We start from the raw sequence: 13,776 nt of genomic DNA on the forward strand, positions 1-13,776 counted from the left end.
AAATGTAATTGAAAATTGTTTTACAACGGAAAAATGGAACTTAAAATACTTTTGAAAAATTACTGTAACGTTTTCCAATAGTCATTTTAAATGGTATAAAAATTCTTTCTTGGAGAAAAATGGAATCACAAATTATGAAATTTGGAAAAAAAACTTAAACTTAATTAAACATTTTTCACTTTACCTTTGAAAATGACAAACATAGGTATGTATGTTTAATCTTTTTGTCTTAGAGTCTTTTTTGTTGTTGTATGTTTAAAAAAATAAGCCCTAATAGTTATTGTTGTTGGTTGTTTTTATGTTTCAGTGTGTGTTGTTGTTGCTGTTTAGTTATTAATATGAGAGTTGTTTGTTTCTTTTTGTTAGTTTTTCATTTGTATGTTGTTGTTGTAGTTGTTTTTTTTTTCATTTCGTTTTCAGTTGTTCTTGTTATTTGTTTATCTGTCAGCTTAAGCACTTGATGCAATATTTACACGATCGGTCTTTTTCAGCAGGAGGAGTAGCAGCAATTGATCGTTTGTAGTTAAAATTCTGATGTTGTTGTGGTTTTTCTTGTTCTATTGATGAAAACGACGACGATGATGATGATGCTAGTGGTGGTGGTTGTTTTTGTTGTTGTTATTATTATTATTGTTGTTGTTGCTGTTCGTTTGCAAACTCAATTAGCCACTTGGCCATAATATCATCAAGCTCCACCACTACCAGTTGTAACAGCATCATCACTATCCAAGAAATCATTTGAAGCCGGTACAACTTGTGGTTTATCATCATCACCATCCAGAGAATCATTTACCACCCGATCACCATCGCCGCCACCAATGGGAATATTGTCTAGAAAATCATCAGCAGATTCTTTCAAGTTTTCAATTGATGCCGCCAAATTGTTGCTGCCCGTCGTTGATGCTGTTGCCGTTGCTGCTGGCAATGGTGGGGGCGTTGTTGATAGCATAACTGGCGAAGTACTCACGGCAGCTGCACCATCACCCATACCCCGTTCTATGGGTATACCACTACCAGCTGATGGTGTTACCGGTGATGTGGGCAATGATTCCTCCTGTAAGAATTCCTGATTTGGACTTTCACGGGTAAACAATCCCATTTTGCCTCCCTCAGGCACCATGGTCGTTGGTGTGCCGGTGCCAATGGGTAATTGGGCGGCCGTCGCCGCCACATTACCACCCACCTCACTGCTGCTACTAATCAATGTTGGTTGAGCGGCAGCAATTGGTGCTGGTGGACCGCTGACCAAATGTGGCGGTGCATGTTGAGGATGTGTATTGTGACCGGCCGCCACAGCGGCCTGTTGATGCTGACTGTGAGCATGATGATACCGAGGTATATCCGCCTTACGCCATAGCGTAATCTCTTGCTGCTTAAAGTACCGACGATCCTCGGTATCCATTAATACCAAATTGAGGAAATATTTCACCGAAAACTTTTTATTAATGTCACGCATTGTCGGCGTTAAATTATAGCCAGCCAAGAAGACTCGTATCGGTATACTCTCACCCTTGACGGGTGCCCCGTCCATAATTTCAAACTTGGCAATTGTTTCATTTTCGGTAAATGTATTCGGCCCACTGCCGGTGGATTCTCGCTTTATAATCGCAATTTCCATGTGCTTTATTTTAATGCGTACCAAAAGGAAATAGATTTTACCAATTATTGTATCCTTCAAATGGTATTTACTCTTGTTGTATTCAAATTCAATGTGCAAACAGTCTTCAATGCCAACTTCCATTTTAATGGGATTATTTACATCGGGATAACTGCACAGGGTGTGTACAGCGATATCAACCTCTTTTGTAATGTCACTGATGCGTCGGATAATGGTGGCACGCAGGAAATAACGCAATCGTACATTTGATCCGTTGTAGATTTCAAATTGTTTTTCCACATTGGGGAATTCGAAGGGGTAGCTGGTGTTCTGCAACAAATCACCGGGACGTGCTAGTGCCTTGTTGATACACTTGAACTCGTGATGATTGCCACGATCATAGTATAATTCAATTTGTCCAATGAATTCGATTTTTATACCTTGATGTTCTAATTTGCTACCAGGTTTTTTGAGTGTAACATTTACCTGAAATATAAAACAAACGAAAATAAGTATCACTATAAAAAGAATACATTTAAAAATTATGGGTATAATTGTTTCCGTTTATTAATTAAATTTTCACATTCCAGGCAATGGTAGGAGGAACCATACTCCACAATGAAAATTGAAAATAAAAATCTAGGATTCCGTATAGTTCCAAATTATCCAACCGATCTAGGAAATTTGCTGTAGTTATATATTTGATTGCTTACCGTCGGAAGATCTTTGTGCCCTTTTTTTGATGTTAGCGTATACTTTCGACGTGGAAGTAATTATATCAGACCGATAAGTGAAAATTTTAAATATTTGTAAACGTTCTCAAGAGCTAAACACTTAATAATAGGAAGGACTGGGTATTGAAATCAGAATTTTTAAAACTGTGGCCAAGAGAAAATTGCGGTTAGTCAGAAAACTTAGAATTAGTGACTTCGGATCAGTGATTAAATATGATGATAGCTATACGGCCTTTATGAGGTGGTCGGATACATTGAGAAAAAAATGGATTACTCCAGATTCATCTTGGTGGCATTCTTAGCTGTTGAGAGAGCCTGAAAATAGTATGGAACTGAAATCTATTTATTTCGCATTCAAACGCACAGGAATATTCTCTACTAACCATCAATTCCGTATGTTAGAGAGAGGTCCGTTAATTTTAGCCGAAACACGTTAGTGGTACAACATTTTCCACCTTCTCTTAATGAAGATCAGCTATCTTTTTTATGCATATGTTGTATGTTCACCCATAAGGACTATAAAAATTGGGTTGAGGCGTCGGGTTAGTTGCCCACACTCGAAAAACCCCTCTACTATTTAAAATCAACGAAAATATTTTACGCAAAGGTATAAGGGACCACGATCTACGAATCTGCACCAGATTCAAGCATCTTGATATACACAACACCTGGACATCTGGATTTCTCCTGATCAAGCAACGAGAAATCAAATAGATCATGTTGTGATAGACGGCAGGCATTCATCCAGTGTTTTAGACGTTCGATCGATACGAGCAGCGAATGTCGATTCGGACTTAATGTAGCAGCATAGGTGCGCTCTAATGTAACACGGAAACTCGACGTCGAAAAGTTGCAAACACAACATATAGCAGAAGCATACTCCGCTCAACTTACCCACTTGCTTGACGAAAGCACTCCTTGTCCCGATAATAATATAGAAGCACAATGGCAAAGAATTACCCACTCCCTACAAACTGCAATAAAAGCAGCACTTGGGTACCACAAACCACCATCAGAAAAAAAGAAGAAAGAACAAGAAAAACGTGAGCAAATCGAGATATACAGGAGACAGAATGAAGTCCGGAAATTGTACCAACGAGTAAAACACCAAGCAAAAGGCTTTGGTGCAAGCACATCTTGTAGAGATGAAGAAGGAAAGCTGTTGACTTATTTCTCTATATTTGGCACATATCGTCTTGTCTCCTTTCCATTCCTCTAGCCAAATTGTAATTGGCTAGATCCTCAACACGCTATCTGTTGTTGAGGATCTGGAAGGAGCATTTTGAAAAGCTTCTGATATCAAATAGTGGCGGTGAAGAAGATACCCCAGAACCAATAAGAGGTGACGGTATAGATTGTATACCACCTAGCCAAAATGAGGTCAGAATAGCAATCAATCGGCTGAAGAGTAATAAAGCAGTAGTAGCCGATTGGTTACCAGCCGAACTATTCAATTACAATTTGGCTAGAGGAATGGAAAGGAGACAAGACGATATGTGCCAAATATAGAGAAATAAGTCCCCTTCCAATCGCATATAAAGTACTTTCCAGCGTGCTGTGTGAACGACTGAAGCCAATGACAATATTGGATCATACCAATGCGGCTTCAGGCCTGGCAAATCCACCATTGACTAGATTTTCACTCTGCGCCAAATCCTGCAAAAGAACTACGAAAAACACATCGATACTTTCCACCTATTCATCTACTATAAAGACGTAATTCGAAATCACTATTCGTTCTGAGGTGTTTAAAACCATGTCTGCGTTACGCATTCCTGCAAAATTAATACGGCTATGCAGGATAACTTAAAGTGACACTATGTTAGCAGTAAGCGTGGAAAAGGACACAACGGAGCCCTTGAATACCGAATACCGGTAACAGCAACCTTTGAACAAATTGAGAAGTATTCTGCCAAAGTGGGTCTGGCAATAAATGGCGGGAAGACAAAGCTGATGATATGAACCCAGAAGACGCCCAGTAGACTCGGACCAACTGTGGAACTTGAGAACTACAGCTTTGAGGTTGTTAAAGATTTTATATACCTTGGTACTGCCATAAATAAAACGAATGACATCAGTTTTGAAATCCGGAGAAGGATAGTGTTGGCCAGTTATCAATTTAGAAACAAGGCCACCTCTCGCCGGACCATACTCAAACTCTACAAGACGCTGATACTACCCGTGCTATAATATAGATCTGAAGCATGGGTATTTGCACAAACAGTTGAGACAGCTCTTGGAGTGTTTGAAAGAAAAAATCTCCGAAAGATCTACGGGCCGATCTGGCCGATCGACGGTGAATATCGTCGTCGTGGAATGAAGCACGAGCTTTATCATCTATACACGGACATCAACATAGTCGAATCGAGCTGCAGTATGAATGGATGAGGATGTCCCAGCTTAAAAGGCATATAAAAGCGCAGAAGGGAAAGGCCACGAATTCGATGGGTAGATCAAGTGGAGGACGACATATCAACGCATCGCCTTTCAAATTGGAAAAACTTCGCACAAGATCGACGCGCCTGGAATTTGTTTTAAGTTCGGCTTATGGAAGAAATGTTGTCTCGAGCCAGCTAAGTATAAACAATTCACAATTACGAAAACACTTGAAGCAGATTGAAGACCTATAATAGGTCTTCAAAAAAACCTTCCGAATATCTTTTATAGGTCTTTAAAAGTGTTTAACAGATGAAAGGCTTTCCAAGACCTTCCACGGGCCTTCTAAATATATTTAATACATCCCACATGTCTTCTATAAACTGAAAATCTCCTACATATCTGTTATCGATAGAATGCCTCCCACAGCCTTCCAGAGGTGCAGATGATCCACTGAATTGATGAGGAGATACCCTGATGTTGGACAGTTGTAAAACTGTTTCTCAACGATGGAGGGAGTAGGGGCTTAAGTGGGGGGCTGATGTTGAATACTCAACTCCGAGTTTATCTAGCTGCTTAAGCATTACCATGGATATTCCGTACGTATCCAATGCTTTGGATAACTCAGCGCTTTTGATGACATCTGCGGTATATCCTTTTCTGTACAGTAGCTCGACTTTAGATATAAATTAATATTGACGCCGATTTCAAATAACGGTCAGTTTTTGAAATATGAAGTGGTCGACTTTGAAATTGTTAATAAAATTTCATCTCCTTCGACTTGGTATGTTTCTGTACAGTAGTCCGCATACTTTAGCTTCTCAAATTTGTCAACTATTTAGCACATTCCATTCAGTGTCCTTATCACAAAGCCTCTAATTGAATTAAATAGCTTAACTCATCATCAAACGTGTTCTAATATTTAAGTTTTTTTTCCCTCCCCCTGCTTAATATCCACATCGAAATATATGCGTCATAACATTGGATTGGTATTGGACAACAAAATATCGTACTGAACGAAACATTCGAAACATTGTTATCACAACCAAAAACAAAAAATACAAAATATATGTGAAAAATTCGCATTAAAAGGAGGTCATATCAGCAGTAGCGGCTGCTAATGGCTACGTAATATTTCCGTTCATTCATCTGCCTCCCTTCGAAAGCCAAGTGATCGTCATCTGCAGTATCCGACCGAGCATCAATTTCAGTTAATAAGAAATGCATTCTTTTTATGATATTTTTCTTTTTTAATAGAAATGCTTAGAAACGTTACGATCAGCGTTCGCAACAATAGCAACAACAACCACAGCACTAACATCATCGGTGATTTTTCAATAATACTCACAAATAAAGAAAGCATAGAATTGAATGCACAACAAATTAATTAACAAAACAAGTGGCTGACGGGCGGACGGTAGGTCGGTCGGGTGGGTTCCACAGTCAGTTACTTTGCATCGTCAGCGGCATATGCGATAAAAACAAAAAAAAAAACGGAATAACAAATAGAAAAGGTTATTCTACTACAAAAAGTATGACCGGTATTCAATAATTGGGCTATTTGTTGTCGGCAGGGTACAATGTTATGATTTCTTTCTACCTTTCACCTCACCATGTTGACCTGTCCTCTCTTAAGGATTTACTTCTTGAGATCTCCATATCTCCTTAATTGCACATATTTTTATATAACACCTCTATAACTCTTTTTTTGCGATATTCGCTTTGGGTCATTTACCTTTCCGGACACCGTTTCACCGTCATAGTAAAGTAACAATTTCTCCATTTTCCCATCCTCTGCCTTGACCTCAGCAGTTTTCTTATTTTCAGCACCATCGAAAACAATATCGATTTCAGCCGATTGCCCAAAACCCAAAAAGTTCATGTTGGATCCGTTTTTATTTTATTCTAGTGTATGCACTGTGCACCGTTCGGAATGTTTCGTATCGCGATTTATTAAACAAATTACAACAAATTAAATTTTTTTAACAAAAAAAGTTGTAAATTTTTTGGGCGTTTTGTTGAGAAAAAAATTCTTTTGCTTCGTTTGATTAGTTGTGGATTTTTTTTTGATAAGTTTGACAGCTCGGCAGAGGGTTGCCGGATGACGGTAGTTGATTGGTTGCCAATCGGTGTCGAGGTGGCAAGGAAAGGTAGTGCGAGCATGGCAATGCTGTGGAATTTGTTTTACATTACGGTAGATGGTGTTAGTATTTTGAAATTAATAAGATAAGTTCGAAACAAGTCACGTTAAAAAAACTATTCACCAATAAATAAGACCAATTTACATGTAAGACCGTACATCGTCACAACAGGATGTTGTCGATGCAGTACCTGCTTGGGTGTTATCGCAGGAATCATCCATGCCATAATCTTATGGATAGAATTCCCCCACCCAGGCACGTAAGGAGAGACCTACATGATCTAGAGAGAGAGGTCCAACGGTATAAAAGAATACCCCTAGATCGTGAGGCTTATCGAACAGGAATTACCAACATTCACACGGAAGCAGTGACCCAGGCAATGGACCAAAACCGTGTGAATGCTGTACCCCACCACCTATAGCGGCAGAAGAGCGACAGCTGCCTAGACAAACGAGAGTGGTTTTAACTAAGATCAGGATGGTGTAACCCCCTCAATTCGTATTGGGCCCGAATTGACAGTGCGGTACCAAACACATGCCCTGCATGTGGATTTGGACCTCACGATACGCTGCATCTCTTTAACTGCCCTGCTAAATCCACTCATCTGTCTCCGGAATCACTTTGGACGCAGCCGTTAGAGATTGCAACCTTCCTGAACCTGGAAACAGAGGAGTCAGAACCAAATTAATTTAATACAACAAACATGTAGATAGTTGCTACAACAACAACCAATTTACAACCCGCTACAAATCTAATTAATGTTTCTTGTAGTATTACATATTTCCCAAGTGATTGTGCAGTGACTTTTCTAATAACCACAGTGAATTTTATCTAATAGAGAAGGTAGAGTGAGTTTTTCTACGTTGTGAAATTATTTCCCGAATAGATTTCCAGATCCTACATCCAATTTTCTCATGCGGAATTCTTCCGATTCATAAAGTGGAATAAGTAACGATTATGATACACCCCAAGATATGGTCCTTGGCTTAAGTCAAGTTTAGGGGCTCCACTCGGCTTTACCGTAGGTAGTCCTCGGTGGCGCCTACATGTCCACGCAATCCTAATTGCAATTTCAAATGATCCGAGTGGAGCCCCTAAACTTGTCTTGTTCCTGGGACTTTACAATTCTATCGATGCACCATAATATTTAAAACAATCAAGTTGGAAGATGAGCATATTGCACCTCTTCTGCTGATATCCCCATGACTCCGAAACATTTCATGGAAACATGTAAGTATCATATAAAGAAATAAAGTATACAATTTGTATACCCTACACCATACTGTGGTACAGGCTATTATGTGTTTGTACATTTGTTGGTAACATATATTATGTGAGGTTATTTTATTATTTTTTTTTTATAATTTTGCGATTGTTTCATTCAAAGAGTCTTGGACCATTGTGTTTATTCTGAGTATTTAAACAGAGAGAATAGAATTATTGCATATCCAGAAATGATTTTTGGTAAAACTGGAGAAAGTTTCAATCTCTCCCGTAGGTGTATTTTGCTACTTTGCGTCTGCCATCTACATAGTAGATGTTCGATCGTTTCCAACTATTCATTAACGACAATAGTCCACTCCATTGACATTCCGATATCTAAAGAAGATGATGAGGAAGATCTTCGCCGTGAAAACTCCGGCCAGTAACATTGAGGATTTCCTCAAACCGCCTACAGTCAACATTCTCGCAATAAGTTAGATTAAAAAATGTTTAGCCACCAGTTATTTAACATCTGCTTTCACTCAGAGAGCCTTGGTCCATAGTTTTCATCCTGGGTACCTATAAAGGAGAAATTTGAAAAGAGTTAAAGGGAGCGGAATGGAGAAACGGATTAAAAGCTAAGCATTTTTATGGAATCGATCCCGTAAAAGAATGTTAGAGAATCAATCCCATATCTATCAAACAGTACAAGCCTTTTGCTACTGGTATCTTTTCGATCATTTCCAACTCGTCCCATGCGGCAAGAGTCCGATGACATCCCAATTGGAGGTAAGAGAATTGATTCTCCAGTGACCTGTTCTTCTCCAGTGACCTGTTCTTCCTAGTGATAACAATGAGGTAGATCTACGCCGTGAAAATTCCGGACAGTAAGACAAAGTTACTTCACCTCAAAGCATCTACTACTAGCTCTCTCGCAGTAGGATGTTCAACCACTAGTTATTTAACAGCTGATTTCACCTGAAATGAAAAAAAGGGATGGAGGAAGAGTTTCAATGTTATAACATTACATTGACATATTTGCAAATCTTTGTTTGCAGCTCTTCCTCATCCTTACATAATCGACAGTAATCCCCTCCATTAATGTTCCAATTGGTTGTGAGGGTTCTAATCCTGCAGTTAACTGTTATAATCCCTACAGTGAGTTTGATCTCGTTTTCGCTAGTGACTACAATGTGTAATTTTATATTGATTTTTGAGGTTTTGCAGTTACTGCATGTCTCTTCAGTATTTTCATCCAACTTGGAGATGAAATGCAGCTGGAGGTAATTAACCACTTGTGAACAAGATAGACCCATATTTACATTTAAGGATGTACATTGAATCACTTTCTGAGCTTATCCTGTCCGTTCGTCTTCCTGCCTCTCAAAGAAATTTGTAAACAAAGAGCAGATTGCGTTTATTTCCCGAATTCATTCATTCATCCACATTCATTCTCACAACATGACCTAGCCAACGTAGTCGCTGCAGCTCAATCCGTCTGACTATGTCGATGTCCGAGAATAGCTGGTATAGGTCATGGTTCATTCGACGATTATATTCCCCCGTCGGACTATAGATCTTCCGGAGAAATTTTCTTTCAAACACTCCAAGAGCTGCCTCATCTGCTTATCTTCAAATCCATACAACAGCACGGGTAATATCGGCGTTTTGTAGAGTGTGAGTTGGGTCTGGCGAGAAGTGTCCCTGCTTTTGAGTTGCTTACTCAGTAGCATCTGTTGGCCGACACTATTCTCCTCCGGATTTGGTACCGAGGTGTATAAAATCATTGACTACCTCGAAGCTGTACTTTTCAAGTTCCACAGTTGATCCGATGTCGTCGGCGAAGCCAAATTTCTATTCAAATTTGCATCTCGTATGACCTTTTCCAGCAGGATGTAAAACAGGTCACATGACAAACTGTCACCTTGCTGAATCCTCGTTCCGTATTGAAGGGCTCCGAGAGGTCCTTTCTGACTTTAACTGCTGACCTTGTTCCACCCAAAGTTATCCTACCTAATCGTATAAATTTAGCAGGAATCCAAATTTGTATGGTCCAATAATGTAATTGACCACTGGCTTCAGTCGTTCACACAGCACGCTGGATATAACTTTATATGAAATGAGAAGGAGACTTATACCTCTATAGTTGGCACATATCGTCTTGTCTCCTTTTTGTGCACGGGACACAGGATACTGAGGTTCCAATTATTGGGAATGCATTCCTCTAGCCAAATTGTACTAATCAGCTGGTACATGCTCCTTACCAGCATCTGACCACCAGTCTTCAATATTTCGGCTTGTAACCTGCTGCTTTATTATTATTCAGCCGATTAATTTCTATTCTGACATCATCTTGGCTAGAGTGTACGTATATTACTCTATACCGTCGGTTTTGGGGTAACTTTTTCACTATTTGATACCAAAAGCTTTTCAAAATGCTCCTTCCAGATCCTCAACAATTTCTCTGTATCTGTCACAAGTTTTCCATCTTCATTTGACATATATTCTGCAAAAATAACCCGCGATTTTCAATTCAATAATAACAATATTTTTAAGAAGCTGTGGGCTGCCTTAGTGTTAAGATTGCTTTATGAAAATTTTACAGTGGTCCTTAAGCATGCATGCCTTGTATATATGTAGTGTACCACAGAGAAAACATCTGTGTTTTCTACAATCTTGAAATCGTACCTAGATCAAGTCCAATGGAAACCATCGTCACCGTTTTTTTCTTCCAGGAACCATAAGTGCTAAACTAAACAAATAACCCAAAAGTGGTGACCTTTATATGGAGGCTATGCCTAATGAATCCAAAATTTCCTCCGAAATGTTTTCATCTCGAAATGCCAAATTACAGCCACATCGGATTATCATAAGATTCAGGTTGGATATGCAGTTCTTATTTGATTAGAACTTATATTCGTTGTTCTATACATAGAATACGGTGTAAAGTTATTCTCTAATCAGAAGATCCTCTGGATTTATATTATATTTAGAAGTTCCTTTACTACCGTCGTTCTAAAACTATGTTAACCATATTCTCTATGCGAAAAATATAATATAAAAAATTTATATTATAGTTATATCATTATATTTTCTATATAAAATGTTTTATATGAAGAATCCTCTCTGCAGTCATTTTATATTGTTATATCTTTAGTTTTCTTACTATAAAATACCTCCTATAATTATTTCAAAAGGTATTTCTAATAAAGTCTTATTTCGAATTAGACAATCATGATTGTATTTTCGCAAATTATATTTATTAACAATTGAAATTTGCAGAATTATACAAAAAACAAAATTACACATAAAAAATAATAATATAAATACTAAAAAAGAATTTTACAAGTTTTGTATACAAAAATACATACATATGTATGTCTATTTGATATTTTAACAAAGCAACAATTATAGAGTAACATACATACATAGCTAAATATATAATACTCATGGAATTAGCCAAATTTAAATGCATTTACCGAGAACTTTAAGTTTTTTAGTCCAAGCCACGGGATCACTGGCATCCTCTTGCAGATCTTTACGATACAGTGATTTACCTTGACTCTGTAGCTCAGCAAATTGGGCAACGATGGGATCACGACCACACGAAGCCACTCCCACAACCTTATCTTGTTCATCAATGAAATAGGCAACAAATTTCAAATTTTCCAAATCACCCTCAATGACAACATCGGAATAGGCACCATAACCCGAATAACGGAAACCTTTACCAAATAACATGGTAAAGAAGAATGGGACGGAACGTAGTTCTTCGGGGGATTTACCAACCATGTTGAGGGCAGCAAGACGACCATGATATTGAGCCAATTGGTAATGGCCAATGGCGACACGTTCTTGATTGTAGGAATACACGGGAGCATTGGCAATATCACCACCAACATAGACATCATCAACCAAAGTCTTGAGATATAGATCGGTATCAATGGAACCGTTTGCGTTGAGAGGTAAACCAGAACCCTTCAGGAATTCGGTATTGAATTTGGAGCCAGTACCCATAATGAGAATATCACAAGGCAGTTTGGTGCCATCCTTGAGAACAACTTCGGTCACCTGGTTATCACTGTTGCCAATGATTTCGGTAATTCCGCTGTCCATGACACAGTTGACACCTTGATCACGGAACAGGCGTAGAACACGTTCACCAATCAGGGGGCCAAAACTGGCCATCAAGGGGTATTCAGTGCGAGAAATTAGAGTGGTCTGGAAGAGAGAGGGAGAGGAAAATATATTAATTTTTTGGGGTGTTTAAAGGGGGTGTGTGACACAACTTACACTTTTAACCTTCTTGGTCCATGCCTGGGCAGCCTCTAAGGCAATGAAACTGGAACCCAGACACACCAAATTGGCTTCGGGTTTAATGAGTTTGTTGATTTCCAATACATCATCATATTCCCGTACAACCATAACCCCCTTGAGATCGGAACCTCTGATTGGTGGCTTGCTGGCCGTACAACCGGTGGCAATAAAGATTTTATCATATTTCAAGGAGGTTTGGTTGGAAAGGTTCAGAGTTTTCTCTTCACAGTTCATGTTGGTGGCTGAGACTCCCATCAGAGTTTCAATGCCATATTCTTCATAGAATTCAGGTTTACGGAATTGTATGGTTTCAATTTGAGTATTCGCGGCTTTGGTCAATTTTACGCGATCATAAGGTAAGTGTGTTTCCTTGCAGATCATAACAATGCGACCGGTAAAACCTTCTTGTCGTAGGGTTTCGGCACACACGGCACCTGCCGGACCACCACCTACAATAACATAACATTCCTGATTGGCTGGATCACGTTTAACCATATCCTTGAGACGCCGGGCCTTTTCTAAATCTTTACGCTTGGCACGTACCATAACCTGGCCATCAGGTTGGACATCTACTTTATAGCAAGGCAGTGAATCGAGACCGGGGAAATCTTCAATATCACCCGTATCAATGCTGAAACATGCCCCATGCCAGGGACAACGAACCCGACCATCACCCAGCACACCAGTGTGCAAAGGGGCACCATAATGTGTACACTTATTGCCGATCGCCTTGATTTGATCTCGCTGTTTGACCACCAGAACCTTCGTGTTCTCGTTGAATTCGAACGGCTTCATTTCACACTCCTGCAAATCGTTGACATTGCAGACGGCAACGGGATCGGTGTATTCGTCAATCATCTTGGCTTCGCAGGTAGATTGATATGAGCCTGAACCAGTTGTACCTGCACCAAGAAAATCGAAATAAAAGAGAATAACGGAAAAAATATGTGTTATTACAAAGGCAGAATATTAAGTGGTTATGTTTGTCAGACAGACAGACATACGGATAGAGATAGGTAAACAAACATAAAAAAGAGTGTTTTCCTAGGAAAAATCCCCAGCTAATTCAACAGGCAAAAATAAGAGAAATTGTAATCGGTATCACTTTTACAAAAACAAAAAACCAAACTAAAAAAGATAGTTAACAAGAATTGAGCGAGGTTGTGTGTTGAGTTTCACAAATTAGTCATCTCCCAACCTTGCTGGTGGACGGTAACAAGAAATTGGCAAACAAAGAAGACGAAGAAGAAATGGATACGGTAAGCTAATGAATATTTATTTTTTATTTAAAAATAGTTAACAAAATGTCTTTAATTTTTCCAGAACTATCAACTTTTGTTACAATTGATTTTACTGTCATGGGCCAAGTGGCTGCATGCCCTACCCCTGAATACCTATGACAATGATG

The 13,776-nt window shown here is 39.0% G+C and overlaps 2 protein-coding genes across 2 annotated transcripts; both read right to left on the reverse strand.

Moving 5' to 3' along the window:
- Positions 1-685: 685 nt before the first annotated feature.
- On the reverse strand, positions 686-6,784 carry LOC133327658 (vacuolar protein sorting-associated protein 26B). The gene is made up of 2 exons (XM_061536181.1): positions 6,443-6,784; positions 686-2,083 (listed from the first exon to the last, which is right to left on the reverse strand). The coding sequence occupies exons 1-2, from the start codon at positions 6,587-6,589 to the stop codon at positions 686-688; spliced, it is 1,545 nt and encodes a 514-aa protein (XP_061392165.1). The 5' UTR covers positions 6,590-6,784.
- A 4,732-nt stretch (positions 6,785-11,516) lies between these two features.
- LOC133327659 (apoptosis-inducing factor 3) lies at positions 11,517-13,289 on the reverse strand. The gene is made up of 2 exons (XM_061536182.1): positions 12,345-13,289; positions 11,517-12,272 (listed from the first exon to the last, which is right to left on the reverse strand). Exons 1-2 carry the CDS (start codon positions 13,224-13,226, stop codon positions 11,517-11,519), a joined length of 1,638 nt encoding a protein of 545 aa, XP_061392166.1. The 5' UTR covers positions 13,227-13,289.
- Between the last annotated feature and the right edge of the window lie 487 nt (positions 13,290-13,776).

Source organism: Musca vetustissima, unplaced genomic scaffold, assembly GCF_032173495.1.
Source record: "Musca vetustissima isolate MV318-11 ecotype Yass unplaced genomic scaffold, APGP_CSIRO_Mvet_v1 utg12009, whole genome shotgun sequence".
Classification (NCBI taxonomy): domain Eukaryota; kingdom Metazoa; phylum Arthropoda; class Insecta; order Diptera; family Muscidae; genus Musca; species Musca vetustissima.

Coding starts and splice junctions, on each gene's coding strand:
- LOC133327658 (XM_061536181.1), bottom strand. CDS start 6,589: ATGAACTTTTTGGGTTTTGGGCAATCGGCTGAAATCGATATTGTTTTC. Junction 2,084..6,442: donor GTGAAACGGTGTCCGGAAAG/GTAAATGACCCA, acceptor TTTATATTTCAG/GTAAATGTTACACTCAAAAA.
- LOC133327659 (XM_061536182.1), bottom strand. CDS start 13,226: ATGATTGACGAATACACCGATCCCGTTGCCGTCTGCAATGTCAACGAT. Junction 12,273..12,344: donor GGACCAAGAAGGTTAAAAGT/GTAAGTTGTGTC, acceptor TCTCTCTTCCAG/ACCACTCTAATTTCTCGCAC.